This window comes from Neophocaena asiaeorientalis, unplaced genomic scaffold (genome assembly GCF_003031525.2).
Source record: "Neophocaena asiaeorientalis asiaeorientalis breed wild unplaced genomic scaffold, Neophocaena_asiaeorientalis_V1.1 scaffold82, whole genome shotgun sequence".
Lineage (NCBI taxonomy): Eukaryota > Metazoa > Chordata > Mammalia > Artiodactyla > Phocoenidae > Neophocaena > Neophocaena asiaeorientalis.
Genome location: NW_020173068.1, coordinates 11,857,562 through 11,882,417, shown reverse-complemented (window position 1 = coordinate 11,882,417; position 24,856 = coordinate 11,857,562). Strand labels below are relative to the sequence as shown.

General features: G+C 38.8%; 1 protein-coding gene across 1 annotated transcript in view; it reads right to left on the bottom strand.

Annotated features, from left to right (window-relative positions):
* The window catches only part of TOP1 (DNA topoisomerase I), an 84,779-nt gene that overhangs the window by 41,088 nt on the left and 18,835 nt on the right, over nt 1–24,856 (bottom strand). Inside the window, exons 3-4 of the mRNA XM_024742888.1 lie at nt 13,842–13,944; nt 1,021–1,144 (exon numbers count right to left, since the gene is read on the bottom strand). Of these exons, the coding sequence (XP_024598656.1) occupies nt 1,021–1,144; nt 13,842–13,944 (227 nt within the window). The remainder of the gene's footprint in view (nt 1–1,020; nt 1,145–13,841; nt 13,945–24,856) is intronic.

Here is a 24,856-nt window from a genome sequence, read left to right as displayed (position 1 = left end):
AACTAAACAGGTGGACCAAAGGTCTTGACACTTTTCTAAGACTCCTTTTTAACAATTCTTCAGATGAACTGTCCAATTTACTGAGAAATGTTTCCCTTCAAAATGGTGGCTTTTTACCTTTAAATGATGGTAGGTCCCTCTCCCTCAATAAATATACTCCACCTCTCAAGGATTTGCCCTTGGCAGTGCAGACAGGAAATAAAAAACCAAACCAAAACAAAAAAGAGTACTTTATTTCCTATCTTCTCTGATTTAGGCAAAGTATATTTACTTTTGCCCTCCTTCAACTTTCCAGACATTACAAAAATCTTCACACATACACTCAGAGGAACGAACACACACACACACACACACACACACACACCGGTACCAATGGAAGAATACAAAAAGTAGCTCAGTGGCTGTCTCCAGAAAGGGAAAGATAGACGACAATGATTTGAGGGTAAAAGGGAGATGTATTTCTCACTATTATTCTCTATTTCATATTGTCTGAATTTAGCAAGTCCATCCAGCATTACCTTTTCAGAAACTAATATAAAAACTTTTTTTAAAAAGTCTATGCACAGTACTACTACTTATTCACAGCCAGATGTGCATGTCACATGTACCACCTTCTTCAGCCCAGGTGGAAAAAAACAGATTTTACCAGCAATGAGCTCATTAGTTTACAAGCATCCCACAAAGTTTGTTCTACAGAGATTTGGCTAGCAGAATTAATTCTCCCCATGAAAGAAAACTGACTTTCCCAGAAACCCTACATCCCTCAATTTATCCATTTGCCATATAAAGTAAGGTAATGATATGGATAGGTTTGGTGCATGAAATACAGTGGTAAAGGGCTTTGGCTTTTATAGTTTAAGACTCTGGTTGGCTCTGACGTCTCCTGACACAGACCTTTTTCATTCAAAGGCCAGGGAATCTTACTAGTCAATGAAGGTACTTTCAGTACCTGCTTTTACAGGTAAACAAAATGAAAAGTACATCCCACACCTCTTCATTCCCCACTGGAAAGTTCTGTACCTTTTCCTCCTTTCGTTTTTCCTTGTCTCTGTCTTTGTGTTTGTCTTTATGCTTCTCTGAACTTCCATCTTTGTGTTTGGTTTTCTCCTTCTCTTTGTGTTTCTTTTCAGAATCTTTATGTTCACTGTGAAAAATAAGACACAGTTAGCAGAGTAGGGACAAACAGAGTAGGGACCACAGGGTTCATATCACAAGATTAACTCACAAGATACCCTGAGATAACATGAACCATGGAAACTTACAATGCTTTAAATAAATAGTCCTGACAGAAGGTTCAAGTAGAGGCTCTTGGCTACATCAGACTTTCTTTATCGTGCTTAATGTTTTAATTTTTTCGAAGGAGCAAAGGAATCAAATGGAAAAAACATAGTCATTCTAAACGTAACAGGACATTTTTTTAAGCTACTAAGACTATACAGCAAACCCACTGTATTTCTACAACATTCTACCAGCAGAAAACTATAATGAAAGCTCCAACTTGAGCTCTCACATCTGATGTGAGGAGGTAAAAACAGTTCACCAAAAATCATTTGGTGGCTCAGTGCCAGATGTGAGACATATCACAAATGTAGCCACGCCAGGGCTTTGTGCAGTAGCAGCCCAACACAGTCAGTGTTTCCTGCCAGCTTAGGAAAAGCTAGTCACTTCTAGCTTTTCTAGCTAGGGCTTATAAATCCTGCTTGGTTCTTTCCTGAGAATAAGAAAAGATCCATCTAAAAGCAAGGGCATTTCCTGTGCTAAATATTTAAAGCCTTACTTTTAAAGGGGTTTGTGGGCACAGTGGTAGCACTGTAAAAAGGTGCCGCTTCTCTGGAAAACAAAATATGACATTACAAAACAAGAGCCATTAAAGTGTTCATATCCTGGGTCTAGCTCCTGGAGATTTCTCTCTGGGTAAAACATTACAGAGAGATGTTCATTTTGATGCCTCCCATAACAAAAAACAAACAAGAACAAATAAACAAACAAAAAAGCACCAAGAAACCAGATACAGCCTTGGTAAATACCAAGAGGGAGAAACTGTGATATATCAAAGGTATACATCACAGTTATCATTATCATTATGTAGCTGTTATGCTATAATTTGTGAGTCCTACAAATATACATGGAAAATGTTTATGACACAAATGGAAAAAAGGAATATATAAAATGACTGCAGTTATATAAAAACATGCATGTAGACAAAGACTAAAGAGCAAAAATCACAAGCTGTATTTTAAGGTGAACACTGGATGACTATTTTCTTCAGTACACTGGGCAGGAGGTTTAGGAACCTTGCTCACCTCAGCAGCCAATATATTCCACAAGTTAACAAAAGAGAGCATGAATTCAAGTGCTATGAGTTGGGGGTCAGCCCAGACACAGGACAGCTGACAGCTGACAGGGACAGTCAAACCTATAGGCAGCATCGGCCCTTGCCTTTCCCACCATAGACTGTATTTCCTATCTCACATTTACCACCTTCAGCCCAGGAGAAAAAAAACAGATTTTACCAGCAATGAGCTCATTAGGTTACAACCATCCCACGAAGTTTGTTCTAAAGAGATTTGGCTAGCATACTCAGCCACATCAAAGGCCAAAAAGGGAGAAACAAATGATGGTGACCAGTTAGGTGAGAGCCCCAGAATGTGGATCAGGAGAGCATCGCTATCACTCACATCTCTGGGCACAAAAGGAGCCCCAACTAAAGATAGGAGTTTGGATAATAAATCAGCAGAAACTATGAATCCAGCCAGGAGGGCAGGGGGACTAGTATAAACAGGACTACAGATGTAGGGAAGACCCAGAACTACCACAGATGGAAAATAAAGCAATGTCCACTTTCCTTGGTTGATGTACTCCTCCCTCTATGTTGTTCTCATTACGTTGTTATTTAGATGTGCCACACACTGAAAAATAACAAATTTCTATATGAGCACACTTTTCTTTTCAACTCTAGTATGCTTGGAAGCACAAGATGATCAATTTTTTCCCACCATGCTTTTTATTCTCAGCATTATTATGATGTCACTCTCTACTCAATGTGCTCTCTCTCATAATCTGTTTTTACCAAAACGCAATGTTTTTATAAACAAATTTATCCTTTATTTTGTACAAAATGGCTCCTGATTACAATAACACTCTTACTTCCAGTTCTCATTAATTCTTCCAGCTTTAGAATGGTGAAAAAGCAAAGTTGCCAAGATTGCAGTTGATTCTTTAGGAGTTTACATATGTGAAATCATAGGCCCATCGTTTTGATACTACCAGCAAAATGTCTGAGCTTACTATTCTATATGCAAGCACTGAAGTTTCAGTTTTTGTTTTGTTTTGAACATTAACTGTAAGAGGAATTAATGGTCATCTACAGAAGTTTCTGCCTAAAAGCAAAAAAGGTGGAAAATTACATCCATAATATTAATGGGTGGATATATACATCCCTCCCTAGACTAAGAAAAAAGAAAAATCTAAGCAAGCATTGTGCTGCTCAGTGCTTTCACATACATTATTTCATTCAGTCCTCACAACACCCGTGTGAAGTAGGCTTTATTATCCCCTTAGACTGATTTAGAAACACAGGAGCCAGTGGTTCAAAGTCTATTCAAAGTTACAATGTTAGAAAGAAGGGCAGTTGGGATTTAAACTGAGTATTTCCATCTCCAAGTTCAGAGCACTTTCCACTAAATCAATATCATTACAATTCCATGAAGTCGATAAGTACCACATAAGGGTAGCCTGGTGTTGTTAGAGACAAATGCATGTCCAGTCTGAGATTTGATGTATAAGATCAAAACTTTATTCTACCATCAGTGGAAACTTTCTAGAATAGAGATCTAGGATATCTGAAATGATAAAACCCTTGGGACAGCTACTTCTCATTTTGTCTTCCCATGAAACTCTAAATGGCTGACTTAGGAATCTAAGTTTAGGAATGCTCTATATTCCTTATTCCTTTATGCTCCACCTCCACGCCTCCCCCACCCCCACCCCCCTTGTTCTCTTTCTCAATGAAAGCAATTCTTAGAACATTAGTCTGTTTCACTAGAAAACTGGCTCTCTGGCCTTCTGGCAATCACAGCATGGACACCATAAGTATACACATAGGCCTCCAGTTTTCTGCTTTGCTATTCATTACCACACCAAACAAGAGATCAGGGAAAAGAAGTCAACAAATGACATGGCGATGAGATAGTACCCAGGCCACCCCAGGAAAGTGAAAAAAGTCAGTACTTCCTCTGCCTGCTAACCAGAGGGAAATCTATTCAGGAAATTCAAAGTTCCTGCTAGAGTAGTAACCCCTTTGTAGGTCATAATTAATCACAAAGACCAAAATGAGATGAAACTATCAACTTGACTTTCCAAAGGCAACTCACTCTCCTCTATTCCCAACTGTTTAGATATAAGAGAACAAGTTTAGATTTTTAGACTAAGTGAGTTCCGGTGATTCAGGGTTAAGGAACATCTTGTGGTACAATGCATTCCATTGGGGACTATTAGAAATACGGGTTTATGAAGCCCTATTAAGTCTCCTGGACACAATGCTAACATCGTATCTACGTGTCAGGTGCTGTTCCTGTCCCTGCCTCCAGAAATAGACAGCAGAGCACCGGGGGTCCTACCCCTCATCCATAACCCCACACCGACAGAAGTGCTGCCAAAGAGCGAGCCTCAGTGGTAGTCTTTCCTAGGAATCTACCTGAAGTAAGTAGCAGATGCACTTGGGGGGTCAAAGTCCTATCATACAGAAGCATGTCTAAGGCTGTGCCATGGAAGTCAGAAGCAGAATTTGGCCAGTGGTAGAAAGTGCAGCCAATCTGGATCAGTTAGGCTGACTCATCACCATTCAGGATTTCCTAACATGTACCTCTTTTTCCAAGACTTAAAATTGGCTTGACTTTCACACTGGCTTAAAGGGCAGCACCTTTCCACTTATGATAGTGAGATGATGGAAATTCTGTCCAATGCAGAAGAGGAGTCATATGCTGACAACCTGTTTTAAGAGACATTACCCAGGGCTTCCCTGGTGGCGCAGTGGTTAAGAATCTGCCTGCCAATGCAAGGGACACGGGTTCGAGCCCTGGCCTGGGAAGATCCCACATGCCTCGGAGCAACTAACCCTGTGCGCCACAACTACTGAGCCTGAGCTCTAGAGCCCGCAAGCCACAACTACTGAGCCCATGTGCCACAACTACTGAAGCCTGCGTGCCTAGAACCCGTGGCCCTGCAACAAGAGAAGCCACCGCAGTAAGAAGCCCACGCACCGCAATGAAGAGCAGCCCCCGCTCACCGCAACTAAGACTGAGACACGGGAAGATTCAGTAACTTGCCCAAGGAAATACATCTAACGAACAATAACTAGGACTTAAACTCAGGCAGTCATGCATTTGACCACTCTGGTGCCTTACTCCCCAAACAAAGCAAAAAACGAAACACGGCTAAGGGGAGAAGAAGCCTCTTTATCTTCTGCGAATAGGACCTAGCCACTAATGGCTAAGAGGACAAACTCATTCTAGCAATCTGCCCACTTCCTCAAGGCAGCAGACCCCTGCAGGTTGCAGCCAATGGAGTCACAGGGGATTCCTCTGGGAGAGCCTAGAAAGATTCCAAGCTGTGAAAGGAGGATACCCTTCAAAGGAAAGCAGACAATTAGAGCTTAAATAATGTTTGTTCAATTAAACATTCTAGGAGGTAAATTCAAAAGTTGCCTCTTGAAAAAATGCAGCAGCTAGTTTCTGAAAGGCTCTGAGAAATGAAGATTTCTCAATGCTCATCCACCATTAATAGGTTACTAAACAAAAGCCCAAGAATTATTAAAACTTGGGAGTTGAGTGGAATCTTAGAAATTATTTAATCCTTTGTTTGCAGGCCAGAGCAGATAAAGGGATGTGCCCAAAGATGCCAAAGCCGATACACATTCTGAACTCCCATTCCTCCCCTAAGTTCTTTATCTCTACCAATAGGGTAAACAGTCACACAGTTATCCAAGCTAGGAATCCTTTTTCTTAGACCCCCTCATGCCACTTGTAGCTACGTCCTATATTTCCCTTTCTCAACTATTTTCAAAGGCTTCTTGCTCCTTTAGAATCAAGTCCCAGCTTCTCAAAATAGCATTTAATAGTTCTGCCTCAAGCAACTTTTTGGAGCCCTCATTTTCTAACCCATCCTGTTAACCCAGGCATCCACCTAACTGGATTCTTCTCAGAGCAAAGTACATTACAATGCTTCCATATTTTGTTTATGCTTTCTCGCTGTCTGGAATGTCACTCTTTCTAGCCATCACCTTCCCTTGACAAGATCTTAACCATCTTTCCATGGCTAGCTCAAATACCCTTTCCACCATGAAATCTTTAAAAAAAAAAAAAAAAGACTGTAGGTCATTATAATAGGGCTAGATATCAATGAAAACCAGGGCACCAAAATAGAAGTTATCAATAAGTAACTACTAAATTAGATTCAACTACCAAAATCAACAGCTTCAATTTATCTGAATGGTATTCTACCAGGCTTTGTGGTAATCGTAATAATCTCAATTACTGAGTATGTTACAGTTTCCAAAGAGCTTTTATCTGCATAATTACATTGAATTCTCCCGCAACACACTTGAAAGCTTGACCAGGCTAGTATTGCTATCAACACTCAACCAAAATGGGAAAAGACCCAGAAGTTAAGCGGCTTGGATGAGGACCCACAGCTAGTAAATGATAGAACCTAGCTTCTCCACTTCTATTTTAGTGTGCTTTCCACTACATCACATTGACTCCCATGTGAATGGTGGTGGCACTCAGTTTTCTCATTTCTAAACTACCCAATCTTCTCTATTTACCTATGTTAACTGTCCATTTCCCCCAGAGAGGGTGATATAGGGACATGTAGATAAATGGAGGGCTTCAGCAACAGCTCACAAAAAAAGCAGTAAACAATCTTTTAAATGTGATTACTTTCAGAAAAACTGCCCCTAATCTGAGAACCAGTTGCTTAATTCCAGTGCATTTCCCTACGAGCCTATGTTCTCTCAACTCTAATTCAGGTAGGATTTGGAACTGAAGGGAAAGCAGAAACCAAAAGCATCCTTATTCTCACACTGACTGTATAAATTAGCACTGCCAATGTGGCTGGAAAAGCACTTCCCTTACTATTTCACAGTAGTTGTATCTTCCCTGGCCTTCCGCAAAATTGTCACTCCACCCTGAGTGTCAGGTTTAAAAATGACAAGAGATGCACACAGTCAAAAGCTAGCAGGAGAAATCTTATGTTTCACATGTGACAGTCCTTTGTTTTCTAAAATCAAGCCTCCCCCCCACCCCCGCAATTGCTTTTAATTATGTTGTATATATAAGAGGTCTAGTATTAAAGATAATTTATGCTAAGAATGCAACCTTTCAAGAGAAGGATCTGGTGAGATCCTACAAGTCCAGTGATTCCTTAGCATCTGGTAAGAGTATTCCTTTTATTTCTTTAGAGAGGATTTATATATTGCTTTAAAGGACCTCAAGTACTAAATATCAATGCTAATGGAAAGAAGCAGTATCAGAGACAAATAACAGAAGAAATTATTTTTATTTGACTTTGGTAGAAACTTCCTGTGATGTTATAGGCCAGAGAGTCAGAGATGGGGTTTTCGCAGGGTCAGAATTTAATGAGATTAATACTTCTAATGCCAAAAACTTTAGGGATTTGGGGCCCAAAGAAAGAGGCAGCGCCTGAAATGATCTGGCATTTTAAAACCTAAGCTGCCAACAATATGCATATGAGAAAGAGATGCTTGTATTTAAACACAGTTTAGCAACACAACTAACCTTTCTTAGGGAGGGAGATTGTTTTGTTATGTTTTGTTTTTTACTGGAAGGAATAATGTAGTGGGAGAAAAATCATACTAGGACTCAGAAGCCCTGGTCTCTTATCCTCACTCTGCTACCACCCTGCCATGTGACTTTGGGCATGTCACCTCAGACTCATGTCCACACAAAAAAGAGATGAGGTGGAATGATCTTTAACACCCCTTCCCCTATTTTGCACCTTGAATTAGAATAATAAAAGGAGAAAGCCTATGAATAAGATGGGATCTCCTAAGAGGTAGGTCTAAATCCCATTCTAGCTCTCAAAGGCTTGTTTCCCATCCTCTGACACTCCAAATATGCAGTACATATTACTATGCAGGACAAAGAGGCCTCCTGGATTTGGGTCCTAAGTGTAGCCTAATGAAAAATGACTGATGCTAATATCTAGCAGAGAAGGAGGGAATATAGAAACACATTACTGTAGAACTTGTTTCCTCATATAGATAGCCACAAAATTAGGCAGGGTTGATGATCAAGGTGTTAAAGTGAAGCATTTTGGAACAGAACATACTACATCTTAATTATTCTGGGCTTCAGAGGTGATTAAACAATCCTCAAGGTTTCCTTAATGTGCTAAGAAGAAAAATGAAGAAACCCAAAACTACCGTTAAGATCAGAAGTCACTTAAAAAGGAACACAGTGTACAGGATTTTACTGGACCATAACCAACACACTTGCTTTGTTGCAAAGAGGTAGTGTGTCAGGAGAGGTCAAAACAGGAAGCATTTAAAAGTCTGCTTACAACACATCATCTGGTTAAACTGTCTTAAACTTACTCACATGTGAATTAGAGATCCAGGGCTAGATTTAGTCATATATAAACAGAAACTCAGAGCAGGTTCTTCCAATGCCTTTTGGCAAACAGGCTACTGTTTTCTCAAGTCTTCTGATTAGAAATGAAGAAAATATTAAAAGGCACAAAATTGCGTAGAACAAATTCCTGATTGCCTATGCTATAATCTTGGAAAAGCATGCTTTTAATAGATGTACAAAATATTATCTCCTCACATCTGTAGAGCAGATCACAGTTAAAGAGCTTTCATACTTATTGACTCCCAGGGTCCCTTCTGAAGCATGTATTAATATGGGGAAACTAAGGAAGACGAGAAAGCTCAGTTGAGGAAGGTTAGATAACCTAGTCAAGATCTCATGAGACCTAAGTGGATAGACCAGACCAGAGGCCTTCTCCTAGATACAGGCAAGAAACCACTGTGGACTTTTCAAGAAAAATGATGCCAAAATTACATCCTTTATTTTTAAAAAGGAGATTCTGGCAAAACAGGAGAGGGCCAAATTTATATCCCAAAGTCTTTTATGCCACTTCTACCTAATCTTTTCTCCCATCACAATTGCAAATTATGGTTGGTGAAGTAAGATGTATCAGAGAGTAAGAGATCCATTTTTAAAAGCTTATGGTTTACACGGATCAAACCCACACCCCCTGCAGTGGAAGCCTGGAGTCTTAACCACTGGACCACCAGGGAAGTCCCTGTTTTTCTTTAATTAAAAATAATCTTTTGACCTTCCTACTACCTGGTTTCTTGCAAAAACTCCTATGTATCCTGGCTCCTCCCTTACCTCTTCAGAGCAGTCCCTCAGAGTCATCTGAGAGGCTGTCTTCCAGGCTTAAGTCCTCAGCAAGTCCGTCAAATAAAACGTAATTCTCAACTTAAAAAAAAAAAAAGCTTATGGTTTAAATAGTAACTTCTATCTTTTTAAAGTCTTTTTGGACAGATTTCAGGTAACATGAAAATTAGTTTTTCTTCATCTGATCTGTAAGCATTTTCCTCAGATGATGAAGTTCTTCATGGTCAAGACTATCTCACATTTTTTGGCACTTCACATCAACTAGCACATCATAAACATGGCAAGCAAGATAATTCTTGTTTGACATGATCAGCAATTCTACTCCTAAGTATACACCCAAAAGAATTGAAAGCAGGGACTCAAACAGACACTTGTACACCCATGTTCTTAGCAGCATTATTCACAACAGCCAACAGGTAGAAACAACCCCAAATATCCATCAACAGATGAATGAATTTTTAAAAATGTGGTAGACATACAACGAAATATTAGTCAACTATAAAAAGGAATGGAATTCTGATATTTGACAAAATGGATGAACCTTGAAAACATTATGCTAAGAAAAATAAGCCAGACACAAAAATGACAAATATTTTATGATTCCACTTACATGAGGTAGCTAGAGTGGAAAAATTCACAGAGATAGAGAGTAGAAGTTGCTAATGGATGGGGGGAAGGGGGATGAGGAGGTATTATTTAAGAGGTTCAGAGATTATTTGGGATGACGATAAAGTTCTGAAGATGGATACTGGGGATGGTTGCACAATATGGTGAATGTACTTAATGCCACTTCAAAATGGCAAACTTTATGTTATACATATTTCACCACACACACACACACACACACACAAAGGTATCTGAAATGTGGGATGGCCAAAGGGAACCATCCTATAGCATTGAGAATAAATGAAAAGGAGAGAGAAGATGGTAACTGGTGTAACCATAGGTCAACCACTCATTGATTCAATAAACATACACTACTAAGTACCACCTATCTGCCAGGTACTATACTAAGCCTTGAGGATGTAAAATGAATACAACAGACCCCAACATTGTTCCCAGGGACCTCAAGAGTCTAATAAGGCACACAGAAAAGTAAAGAGACAATTACAACACCACCACAACTGGTAATTACTGTGATAGGGATATATTCAAGGTGCGAGGGAACTCATAAAAATTTAATATGAGGGTGGAGGGCATAAAGGATACCTGAAAGAAGTAAACTCTATGCTGCAACTAAAAGAATGTTCTTAAGAGGGCAACAGAGTATTCCAGAATCAGTAACAGCATATTTTAAAACCCAGAGTATTCAGAAGACATGCTGTGTTTGGGGAACTGAAAAGAAGTTCAGGGAGACTGGAAATGGAATTTGAGAAGGGTAAATGGCAAGAGAGGTGGCAGAGGAAGAGAGCCAAAAACTTAAGAGAATCACTCTGTGAACTGGAATGAGAAGATGAAAATGGTGGCCAGAAAAGTGGAAAGCCAAGGGAAGCTGATTTCAAGGAGAAGGCCTGGGCCCAGAATATGGTATATCTTGGCAAATGTTCCACATGTATTTTACTGTTGAGCGTAATATTCTATAAATGTCAATTAAATCAGGTTGGTTGATGATGTTCAAAGTCTTCTATATCCTTAATGCTTTTCTCTCTGCTTATCAATTGAGAAAGAGGTAGTAAAATCTAACTATAAATATGAATTATTTTTCTTTGCAATTCTATCAGTTTTTACTTCATGTATTTTGAGGCTCTGATATCAGTGTATAAACATTTATAACTGCTATGTCCTCCTGATTAATTGGTCCCTTTTTATCATTATGAAATGAACTTCTTCATTACTGGCATTATTCTTTGCTCTCAAATCTACTTTGGTAGATATTAATATAGGCTGGACACCTACAAACTGAAGAAAAGATGCATGTGAACTGATACTGGATTCCACTACTAAAATTAATATCACTAGACTAATGAAAATGGAAACTAGATAATCAAGTGGTAAGAAATGAGTGAGCGGTGGGGAAGGACCACAGGACTGGACTTCCCTGGTGGCGCAGTGGTTAAGAATCCACCTGCCAATGCAGGGGACATGGGTTTGATCCTTGGTCCAGGAAGATCCCACATGCCGTGGAGCAACTAAGCCCACGCACCACAACTACCGTGCCTGTGCTTTAGAGCCTGTGAGCCACAACTACTGAGCCTGAGAGCCACAACTACTGAGCCCATGTGTCACAACTACTGAAGCTCACGTGCCCTAGAGCCCACGCACCACAACTACTGAGCCCACGCGCCACAACTACCGAAGCCCACGCACCCTAGGGCCCATGCTCTGAAACAAGAGAAGCTACCGCAATGAGAAGCCCACACACCGCAACGAAGAGTAGCCCCTGCTCGCCGTGACTAGAGAAAGCCTGTGTGCAGCAATGAAGACCCAACGCAGCCAGAAAGTTAAAAAAAAAGAAATAAAATTTTAAAATTAAAAAAGAAAAAGACCGACCACAGGAGTGATAGATGATTTTGTGAAGAAACATCCTCACTAGCGAAATTAATCTGGTTAATGATTCATAAAGACATTAATTTAAAATTTTCATTTAAAATAGTTAAAAATTTTTCATTACTCATAAAAAGAACACTTAGAATTCTCACTTTATCTTTTTTCTTGATAAGCCTTATTTTTATAACTTTTAAAAATAAAAGTAGCATATACACATAATTATATTCTGATCGTATGTGCAGAGTTCAGAGTTATCACAAAATAACGATAAATATGTAATTACCACCAAAGTTAAGAAAAATACCATTGATACCCCACCAGAAGTTCCCCTAATACCATTTTACAATTGCTACCCTTCCTTCCTTCCCAAAGATAACCATGACTGAATTCTAAAGGTCTTGATTAATTTTTTTGTTTTTGAACGTCAAGTAAATTGAAGCATACAATATGTATTTTTTGGCTGGTTTATTTCACTCAACATAGGTTTGTGGAATTCACCTATGCTTATTACTTTAACAGTAGTTATTTCATATTTATTTATATATAGTATCCTAAGATGTGAATATACCACACTTTATCCATTTTACTATCAATGAGCATTTAGGAGATTTTCACTTTGGGGCTATTAAAAGCAATGCAGCTCTGAATAGCTTTGTACATGCCCTTTGGTGCACAAATCCACACATTTCTGTTGTGAGCACATTCAGGAACGGAATTCTTAAGTTATAGGGTATACATATGTTAACTTTAGAAGACACTGCTAAGTAGTTTTCCAAAATGATTTAACAATTTATAGTCCCATCAGAAATGGGATTGATCCACATCATTGTAAGATCTTGGTATTAGTGTTATTTTAATATTTAGCCATTATTACAATGTGTAGGATATTATATTGAGGTTGCATTTCCCTGATGAATAATGTTGAGCGTCTTCTAGTATTTTTATTGGCCATGTGGATATCTTCTTTTGTGAAGAGCTTACTCAATCCTCTCATGAATTTTTCTGTTGGATTATCTGCCTCATTTTTATTCATTTGTAGAAGGTTTCTGTATATATTGGACAAGAAACTTTTGACTACTATTTATGTTGAAAATATCTTGTCCACAGACAATAAGCCAACCTAATGAAGTAGTTCTAAAAGACTCTAGGCTACAGGCACTTGTGCCAATAAATGACCGAACTTTATTATGTTCCCTCTACCAAAACTTTGGCCACTATGAGAATACCCTATGGCTTTCTCACCAACAACTGCCTTTAACTCAAAATGGAAGTTTAAGCCCTCATTTTCAATAAGTGGTCCTATATCCAAAGATAACCTAAGTCTCTGGGCTTAACCACTTGTCTCCTACATCAAAAAAATGGAAGCAAAATGAACAAGAAAACATCTTTCTGATTCCTTTGGATCCCAGAGGGCAGCACCGCTGAGTTTCATTTACATTGGTGGTTATTGGCTTTTGTGAGAGCTGAACTCTTCTGGTAACCTGACGAAAGCTAGGAATGTTCTCTCCTGGAATATCTCATATACCCAACCTTTTGTATATGATTTCAGGGGCTTATAAACCATGGAAGCCTAAGTTAAGAATTTTAAAATTTATACCCTTTAAAGTACGGAAAGAAGAAAAATATATATCTATCAAGTCTCCAATCCAGTCACCTTTTATCAAGGCAAGCTCTCTGGACACTTGATTAAATGCCATCATGAGTTAACAATTCACCATACCTGCTTTGTACATCCTGATCTGAAAAATGGCATCCCCAGGAAGCATGAATTGTCAAGGCCATCCTCTTAACAACTCTGGAATCAAAGTCTCTGCTGACTTTGCTATCCATGGTATTTACCTGTGGTTCAAGTTAAGGCCTGTTCCAGGTGAGCCAAGCCATAGCCAACCCACTGCTGAATGATGAGGGACTTGCTGGTTCAACCCTTACCTGTTGCTATGCTTGGACTTTTCCCGGTCCTTCTCCTTGTCCTTCTTGTGTTCTTTGTGCCGGTGTTCTCGATCTTTATGTTTATCTTTGTGTTTATGAGAATCTGTAACCATAAGAGATGAGTCAGTAAAGAGCAGTCATGAGCTATCTCCTGCCCACCTACCTTGACAAGCTAGTCAAGAAGCACAATGACAGGATTTAAATGGCATGGTAGCCATAATAGCACATTCCATTGGAGGGAAAGATTTCACAAAGCAGCCCAGACAAGGCATCCCATTACCCTGCCTCTAAAACCAAGATGTGTTACAAATAAGCAGGAAGGGGAGGGGAGCCAATTCTACCATAAAAGGAAGCAACAGTTTGGTATTTTTCTCGTAGATCAGGTACTATGAAGACTAAGCCATAAATGATTCGAAGGGATAAATCTTGAACACTGACTTTCAAGATCAGATGGTTATCTATGTAACTTCTGGAAAATTCAAACCTTAAGAGATACCTGTTTTTTAAATCAACTTCAATGAAGTATAATTTCTATACAGTAAGATATACAATTTCAAAGATACAGTGTGATAAGTCTAGCAAACATATGCACAGATATAATCCCCACAACAATCAAAATTTAGAACAATTCCATCATCCCTGGAAGTCTCCCTTGTGCCCATTCCCAGTCAATCCCCATTTTCCATCACCAGCCCAAAGCAACCACTGATCTGCTAGCACAATGAATTAGATTTGTCTACATTTCTAGTTTCATATGAATGAAATTACAGAATTTACTCTTCTGTGTCTGACTTCTTACGCTTAGCAAAATATTTTTTTACATTCAACCATGTTGCTGGATGGATCAGTAATTGGTTAGATTTTTATTAGAATGGTATCCCATTGTGTGGATACACTGCAATTTACCCAATCACCTGTTGATGGACATTTGAGTTCTTTTCAGGCACTGGTTTTTACGAATAAATCTGTTAAGAACTTTCATATACAAGTCTTTGTGTAGATGTGTTTTCATTTCTCTCGGGTACATACTTAATAGTGAAGTTATAGGGTCATAGGGTAAGTACATGTTTAACCTGATAGGAAACTGCCAAACTGTATTCCCAAGTGATTGTATCATTACACATTCCCACCACCAACGGATTAGAGTTCCAACTGCTACAAATTCTCACCAATACCTAGTATTATCAGTCTCTAATTTTAGCCATTCTAGCAGGTATGTAGAGGTATCTCACTGTGGTGCTTTTTTTTTTTTTAATAAATAATTTATTTATTTTTGGCTGCGTTGGGTCTTCATTGCTGCGCGCAGGCTTTCTCTAGTTGCAGTGAGTGGGGGCTACTCTTTGTTGTGGTGTGCAGGCTTCTCATTGCAGTGGCTTCTCTTGTTGCAGAGCATGGGCTCTAGGCGCGCGGGCTTCAGTAGTTGTGGCACGCAGTCCCAGTAGTTGTGGCTCATGGGTTCTAGAGTGCAGGCTCAGTAGTTGTGGTGCACGGGTTTAGTTGCTCTGCGGCATGTGGGATCTTCCTGGGCCAGGGCTCGAACCCGTGTACCCTGCATCAGCAGGCGGATTCTTAACCACTGCGCCACCAGGGAAGTCCCTCTCACTGTGGTTTTAATCCAGTTTCCTGATTAAATGATGGGCAACTTTTCATGTACAGATTGGCCACTCATATATCTCCTTCAGTAAAGTATCTCTTCAAATCCTTCCCCCACTTAAAAAAATTTGTCTTATTCCTAAGTTGTAAGAGTTCTTTATACATTATCCATTACAAATTTTTGGTTAGACATGTGTATTGTGAATATTCTATTTTTCTAGGAGCTTTACAGAGGTAAGGGACAGGGAACATTTTTTTAATCTATAAAGATGTCTAGTTGTTCTAGCACCATTTCTTGAAAAGACTGCCTTTTCTCCATTGAATTGCCTTAGGCCTCTTTACTGGAAATGAAATGACCACATAATCATCGATCTGTTTCTGGACCCCATTTTATCCTACACACACACACACTATACACTATCTTGACTACTAAAGCTTCACAGTAGAGCTTTTTTCCATAGTAAGTTTTGATATCAGGTAATATAAGTACTTTAACTTTGTTCTTTTTCAAAATTGTTTTGGCTATTCTGTATTTCCATATAAATTTTAGATTCAGTTGGTTGATTTCTTTAAAAAAAAAAAAAAAGCCAGCTGGGAGTTTGTGTTCATAGGACAATTTGGAGAGATGTGACATCAAAACATTACTGTGGGGCTTCCCTGGTGGTACAGTGGTTGAGAGTCCGCCTGCCAATGCAGGGGACACGGGTTTAAAAAAAAAAAAAAAAAAAAAAAAAATTACTGTGTCTTTGCATCCACGAACATGGTATCTCTCTCCACTTTTTTAAGTTAGTGACTCTCAAATTTTAGTGTATCAGAATTAACCCAAGGGCATATTAAAAATGCAGCTCACTGGGGACATGTGACCCCAATGTTGAATATGAATCAATTAGAAGTTTATGTATCCAACACATGTGGTAGTTTTAAAATATGTCCAACAGATTCTTTCATACTCTTCCTTTCAAGGTGTGGCCTAATTTCCTTCTCCTTAAATATGGGCTGGACTTAGTGACTCCTAAAAACAGGATAAAGTGGAAATGTCAGTGTGCAATTTCTAACACCAGGTCATAAAAGGCACTGGATCTTTCTCCTTGCCCTGGAGGAATCCAGTTGCCATACTGTTAGGACATCCAAGCAGCCCTATGGAGAGGCCCATGTGGTGAGGAACTGAAACTTCCCGACAATAGCTATGCGAATGAACCACCTTGGAAGTGGGTCCTCAATTAAGCATTCATATGACCGCAGTCTCAGACTCTGAGCCAAAACCACCCAGCTAAGCTGTTCCTGGATTCCTGGTTCACACAAACTGTGTAAGACAAATGTTTGTTATTTTAAGCCATTAAATTTTGAGATAACATGTTTAATAGCAATAGATAACTAACAATAATGTATAGGCAATGTGTGTGTTCACACTACTCCTGTGGCAAAAAAAGAAGCCACATTTGGCACAATCCATTAAGTATCTATTCTGTGCCAGGCCCTAGGGAAACAGAAATTTGCATGACCGTACCCCTAGCTGTAAGAAATTCTCATCCCACAGAGATGGGAAAATAAAATCATATGGTGTCAGAAATAGGACTTGAACCCCATCTTCCATGTAGCATAAAGAACCCTCCAATTTCTGAAAATCTCAAGTCTACAATTTTAAAATGCTGAGTCAATCTGATACAAAGTTGGTGGTCCCTGTTCACTTGACAATAATTAATACCCTCATTACTTCTGTGCCCAACTAGCACTTGTGGTTAAAACCACAATAATGACAAAACATGCCACCAGCACTACAACCTGGAATGAAGTCTGTGTTGTTTGATTTTGTTTACAGGCCAGATTTAGCAAACAAGAAACAGAACATTAGGATCTGCTATTATGGCACAAGCAAATGGCAGGGACATAATATATTAAAAAAAAAATTATTCTGTGTATAATTCAACAAACACAGAAACATGTCCAAAAAGACTAGAAGATAGACACCAAATGTTAAAAGTAGTTTGGGTGGTAAATTTATAAGCAGTTTGAGTTTCTGTGTGTATACTTTGCCTTGTTTTCCAATTTTTTCCCAAGATGAGTCACTTTTATAATAAAAAAGAGAAGTTATTTTTTAAAATTACCCAGCTTTAAAAATTTATTTTGACAAGTACTGGTGTACACAAGGAAAACGTATTATTAGCTCACTAAAAAGCACTAAATTTAAAGAAAAAGAAAACTAAGTAAAAGTTGAAAATAATTCCAGGTAGGTTTAGATAACCAGTCTGCCCAAAACATTGTTTTACGTGCACAAAACCTCAGAATCGATTTTGAAAGCCAGGTCCCCAATTCTTTCAATTGCTAATCTAAAAACATAAAACCAAAATGTCTGGTAAGAAACTTACAAGTTGTAGCTGAAAATCCCACTAGTGCAAGTAAGACCTAGGTCAAAGATCTGAAACCCAAGTGCCCCTAATTTTAAAAGTTATTACATGTCTCCTGTATGCTCAAATTGTGCTATGTGTGATGTGACAGGTACCAAAAAGAATAATATGTGACAACTTCTTCAAATATCTGAATAGCTATAGTATAGTTCCACATGGCAGCCTGGGCCTTCTGAGGAGAAATGACAGGGAGGCAAAATGGAATGAGGCATCTCATGAACACCAAAAGTGTGTAAACAAGCTAAATTACCAACTGACAGGGAAACCACCATAGAGATGATCTGCACTACGTAAACTGATAGATAAATAACCTTTAAAGATGCATACGCAAGTACTTCCAGGTGAAGGATGTCTGCAATTAGCTTTAAAATACTCTCAGGCAAAAAAAAAAAAAAAATTGGAGCAATATGGGAATAGAGAAAACAAGATTGGCAAGAGGTTGATAGTTATTGAAGTGAGCAGATAAGATACGTGGGAGTTCACTATACTACTCTCTACCTAAATATGCTTGAAACCTTTCATAATAGGAAGTTAAACACTATCTTTAAGCTTCGTCCCTTCCAATCCCTTATTTTTTCTTCTTATATAGGGTACAGCAAGGAGAAGACCAGCCTAGTTCAAGAGAGGATTTGTGTTAAGGAGCAGTAAGAGATAAAGTCTGATAGATGAAATTAACCCAAGTCAGGGTGTCCTACTCTCAGGATGACAAGGAGCTACTTCAAGCAGAAAAGGAACAAAATAAAAGCCATACTTAAGGAGGATTAATTGAAGGGCAGTGTGGGTAGAAGGTAAAAGCAAAATAACTAGCTAGTGTTTTTGAAGCAATCTAGAAAAATGTGATAACAAAGGGATGGAGAAGAAAGGAGAAAACGTAAAAGCATGTTGAAAAAGAGGAAGTAGAATCCAGTTCCAGGAACTCACTGGTATGTGTAATCAATAAACGCAGGGGAAGAGTCAAAGTAGACTCAAAGACTTTAAGTCGAGGTGATGAGAACAAGGTGCCTTGGAAGAAGACACAGGAAAGCTGTGCAGAACAAAAACGAAGAGAACAAAAAGAGTGAAGAAATGATGAAACTAACTGAAGTCATATTGTATTTAAGGTAAAACTGGGAAATCTAAAGATGCTGGTCAGAAGAGATGCCGATAAGGGCACAATAATCTACATCCCCATAGTGAAAATGTAGACAGCATACTAATGGACTTGAAGATTACTTTTAGTACATACTCTTTCCCTTATCTGGAATTCACCTAAGAATAGATATTGTTAAAATGTTTTGGAGAAAGGATCTTGCCACTTCAAGCATCTGTTAAATGCAAAAAGAATTGTTTTGAACTTGACTGGAGATTAGAAATGAAAGGTGCAAACCACCGTATATTAAGTCACCAGAAAACCCCATTCATTGTGAATTCTGGTCACCCAATAACCTCTTGATGACAGGTGTTTCAAACCCTAGCCTTCAAAAATTCAAGATAAAGACATGGGAGGAAGATCGATCCCTGAAATAAGGCAGCCTTGAGAAGACGTTAACAACTAATTCCTTTCACTCTAACTTAACTAGAGTTACTCCCTAAGAATAGATATGTCAATGAACAGAGAGAGAGAACAGGAATCAACATTTTCTGTTATTGTCACCTAAGATGTTCCTTGAGGTTAACAAAGATTTTAAGTAAAGAGACTTCCAAACGACAAAAGAGGTAAGTATCTGTGTCTTCTCAGATTGCAGGAATAGTTGCTGGCTGGCATTACACAGTGACTTGATGGATAATGTGCAAAACAAAAACAAAAAGCAAAAAACCAACAAACTTTTACGATTCAGAATTATATTCTGAGGGCTGATTCAGTTTACAACTATTTGAAATGTATTCTTAAATCAAAAGCATCCTGCTCAAGACTCATCAGATACTCTGCCCTCAAGGAGTTTACTGTCCAGGAAGGTAATTAAGATATGAACCCAAACAGCCATTGGCAAGCAAGAGAAAAGGGGCACTAATAGAGGTGCTGAACCATGCTAGAGTACTTACACTGTCTCATTCAATTTTCTTACTACTCTTATGATAAGGAAATATTCCCAATTTCACACAAGAGTAATAGTTATCCCTTTCTAAGGGTGCATTCTGCACAAGGTAGTATGCTTTATGTATTACCTCTAGTTTTCACAACTCTGGGCAGTACTGATTTCACCAAATCTAATACACATTTTTGCCTCTTAAGACATCTCTGAAAAGGTGCATATGGTTCGTATAGAGGGGGAATTTGGCAATGTCCAGCAGAACTAACGCACATACTCTGTTTTAACCCAGCAATCCATATCTAGGAATTTAGCCTGAATATATAATTTAAAAGCAGAAAATTTATGCTGGTCTATGTATATGTGAAGGCAGAGAAAATTAGGTCATCAGAGAAGAAACCTTAATTTTAGACTTGCTAAAATGGATTAAAATTCCTTTCCTATCTCCAAAAATCTCGGATGTCAAATGATTGACCTTAAAGCAACAGTGTTTGTATTGCATCATGATGCTCCTATATTTAAAAAGGTAACAGACATTTTTCTAAATGTCTACACATGAAACACATGGGTGTCATTACCTCTGTCTCTTACACCATGGTAGGATTTTCTACTTTTCTGCCCTGTTATTTTTTAGAAAGGGTAGTAAGGTAGTAGGATTATGAGCATTTTGAAACAAGTCTTAAGAGTAAAAATAATGAATCTGGGTTACCTGCCTCCTTGTTTCCAAGTGAAAAGTAATATAATGAGGAGAAACAATCTGATTCCACCAGAGAACAGAAATAGAGCCTGGATCCAACAGGGCAATGAGGCATTAACACAGACTTCCTGGAGGAGGCAGTATTTGAACTAAGTCTTGCTAAAGGCTAAGAGGGAGTTTTAGCAAGGTAGAGGGAATTCCCTCTCTAGAGGGAATTCTTGGCAGATGAGCCACGAAAGTCAACTACCTATTATTACTATCATTATTGTTGTTGTTATTACTGAAAAATGTATCTTCTCATGATTGAGCAAAATTAAGTGTGATGTACTTCCTGCCAGCTAGGAAATGGTAGAGTTGATTCTTGTCAGGGCATACAAGAAAATAAAATCCCAGAGTTATATTTAATTTGCTTTTCTAAAGCCATGTGTCCCAAAAGCAGTTTCTTAGAAAAGATATAGATACACTTCTACTGCTTGTAGCTTTAGCGTCCCAATCCTCTGCTTAGACAGAAGAGAAACAAAACACCTATAGGAATAAGAAACTTCAGTATCAAATAAATCCAGCAAAATTTGATCCAACTGTTATAAAGTACCTGAAAGCTGGCCTAATCCCAGGATGACAATGAAGCTGCAGGTTTGGAAACCAGGTACAGAACCAGCCCCAAGTAGCCAAATCAGTATCAAGGTGTAAGATGAAGAGTTCACTCCTCACAGACACATATACAAATCATATGAAAAAGGAAGCCAAGTCCATAAAACACTTTGTTAAATATGCTCAAGAATGGGAAGTCCCCGGCAGTCCAGTGGTTAAGACTCCACGCTTTCACTGCCGAGGGCTCAGGTTCAATCCCTGGTCAGGGAACTAATATCCCACAAGTCACTCGGCAGGGCCAGAGAAAAAAGAAAAAAAGTTCAAGAACGATGCCGTTAGAACAAAAGATCATAGTTAAACCCTAATGACGATTAGAGACATAACAGACAAGCACAGAAGGTTGGAAACAACCTCTGAAGGAAGCAGACTGGTTCAATAGAGTGAAAAAGATCCAATTCAAATCTTATTCTACCACTGACTGTATGACCTTGGGTAGAAGTCACTTAACTACTGGGTCTATAAGAAGGCAGCATAGTTAGTGATTAAGAGCTTCAAATCTGTTCATCATTGACTTGATACCTGTAATCTCAGTATCACCTCTCTTATAGATGAAGAAATTGGGGCTCAGAAAATTTAAGTGACCTGAAAGAATTTTAACTTCAAAAGTCAATCAGATTCTTTGTGTATGGTTGTAACAGAATTCCTGGCTAATCTTCACAAAATTCCAAACATGTTCACAACTGTCAATAAGGTACAATTGTTACTGACCCCTCTTCATGATTAATTTACATCAAACTGAAATAAGCCTACCCAATCATTCCAAATAACTTAGGGTTCAGGTTTTATACATGCATTTAAGGCGGCAACCATGCCCATTCACCTTGCCTGACCAGCGAACGATAAATAAAAGGCCGTCTGATTTTCTTTCCTGGATGCAGCTTACAAAGAAAGAAGTAAAACTTTGGCCTGATCTAACAATCCTGTACCCAGAACCCTAAAATACCTACTGGTTTTAAGGGATACACTGCTAAACCAGTTAACACCCCCAGGTAGAAATATTTGCATGAGTTTAGCGGTTATCAGCAGGTGGCTAACAGTGTTACCAAGCTTATTACAAGCTACATAGTGACTTAGGTAGCTGCATTAAGTCACTAATGCAACTACAATTCAACCCAAGCACAAACATTTACATTTTGTTAAGAGAGAAAAGGCAAAGGAATTGGCAAAGATTTCTGACCATTTTATCAACTACTCCATGATCTTTAAGGATTTTACCACTCCAACCTTCTTCTAAATGATTAGGGTAATCAGATCAGAGCAGGAGAGTCCTTTGCTTCCTTATAAACAAAAGCAGAGACTTTTCTGGTATAAAGAAGGGTTCTTTGCCAAGCTTTGAGGCAGACCTCTTTACACTGACTTCTGACAACAGGTTTTGAGACTTAAAGCAGTAGCTGTAAAATATGATGGGCTCTTCCTTCAAAGATAGTCAAGTGTGTGGAGGATGGGAGTGGGGAATAGTTATTCAACCAAAAGATGCCTTCCCCAAAGAGGCCTTCAAACAACATTGTCAAAGATAATCTCTGCTCATCTCTGACACACAGATATATAGCCAGTGCCTTAGGAAAGTGGACAGTGGAACGATTTGGGTGAAAACAGTGGGTGAAAAAATTTATTTTCTAGGGACTTCCCTGGTGATCCAGTGGGTAAGAATCTGTGCTTCCAATGAAGGGGGCCCAGGTTCGATTCCTGGTCAGGGACCTCGATCTCACATGCATGCCGCAACTAAGAAGCCTGCATGCCACAACTTAAGATCCTGTGTGCCGCAACTAAGACCCAGCACAGCCTAAATATTAAAAAAAAAAAAAAGAAATTAATTTTCTAAAGAAGATATTCATCACCTGATCATTTATTAAATCACTTCTATTGGGATAAATCCTTGTATCTTCTCCTTCCTCCCTGACCTTTAAACCCATGGATACCACATCCCCAGAAGCTGGAGTTTTAACAAAATCCCCATTTCTACTTAACACTCTACATCCAGTATGTTCTAACACTTTGAGACTGTTTTTGTCTAGGACAGACAACAAGCTGGTCTCAATGATAAAGACTGGCATTCTGAGTGTGGTCAGTATCAGGGGTGTGCAAGAATCTCCTCAGGAACTTAATGCCAAACTAAAAGCAGTCACAAAGACCGAGAGCCTGTCACTGAAAGGGGGATGGGTCGAGGGGCTGAGAGAACTCTACCCTTCCTTCTCTCCCCACACAGCTAGCTGTCTAAATTCAGACTTTATCAATGTTGATCTAGTTTCAATCCAGGAAATCCAGTCTGTGATCCATCTTAATGGGTGGCTGATTTCAATTTGCAGCCCATGGAAGAGTTCTTATCACTGTTTTACAGTGATTCTCAGACAACATTTCCAAAATTCCAGTGCATAGTTAATAGCCTTTCAAAGTATGCAAGACAGAGGCTGTTATGGCTAAAAGTTCAAAGAGCTCCGGAATTTAAAAGAAAAATGTTGGGAGGATTCAGCTCTAAAGAAAGACACTAGTAACATTTCCAATTTTTAAAGTCCAAATTATCATTTTTTCTCCCCAAATGTGTATTGTATATAAACGAGACCTTTTGTCATGAACTGACTTGTTCATTATTGAAACTAATGGGGTTTCCTCATTAGGGACCTAGTACTCTCAAGCTAATAACACAAAAAACTCTAGGGAGAAAATGCAGATGTAAGTATTTCTTCTTCTCTCCTTGGAGAAGCTGGGGTTCACAATATTCATTCATTCAAATATTTACTGAGTACCAACTCTGTGTCAGGCGTTGTTCTAGGTGTGGCAAAACAGTACCAAGTCTCTGGTCTCATGAAGTCCCATAATAAGCATCATAATCACCCCAACCCAGCAGCTGTTAAATGAGTAACTCTGGAAAGGGAGGGGGAAAAAAGGGTCTCCATAAGGGTCTCCCAAGTTTCCCTGGACTTGGCCCCATGAAGTTCCAGAATCAGACTTCAATACTGCAGCTGGAAGGTACCTTCATAAGAAGTGATAGATGCCAAGTCAAAGAAAGGGCCGAACAATCAGATGAAGGTTGCCAAATATTTTGCAAAGTACTTAAGTTTTTCTCCTCAATGTTCAATACTTGGTAAAATTTCATCATCAGAAACTTAGTAGTACAATGCATTAAAAGACTAAGAGTTGCTCAAAGATAGCAGTCTAGCATTTTCCATTTTGTTTTTACCAGCTCTGCAACACAATCTCAAATTCTAAAACCAATCACAACATCTTCCCAAGTGTCTATATGCTTAGAAGAAATGCCACAAACTGACTTAAAAACACCTAAGTGGACCTATCTTGGTTCTTAAACATCAGCAATTCTGTAAGATTAGTGGCCAGATGTTGTTCCATGTCCTTGCCTTGGAAAAGACACAACATGAAGCAGCCAACTGGTGTGCTTTAGGCCTCAATCTCATACAAAAAAGGGTTAAATGGTCATAGGATGTTTTCTCTTCCAGTCCACTTCCTCATTTAAATTGGACTCCTTTTATGCTTTTACAACACTACAATTACCTTAATCTGTCTTTTCAGTCCCTTCCTGTCTATGCACCCTATTTTAACTTGTTTTATAACCTTCTCTCCCATCCTACTCCTCCCATTATGCTCCTTAAATTCAAGTTCATCTTCCTCTCTTCCTCTGGCTCTCATTCCCAGGGACCAACTGAT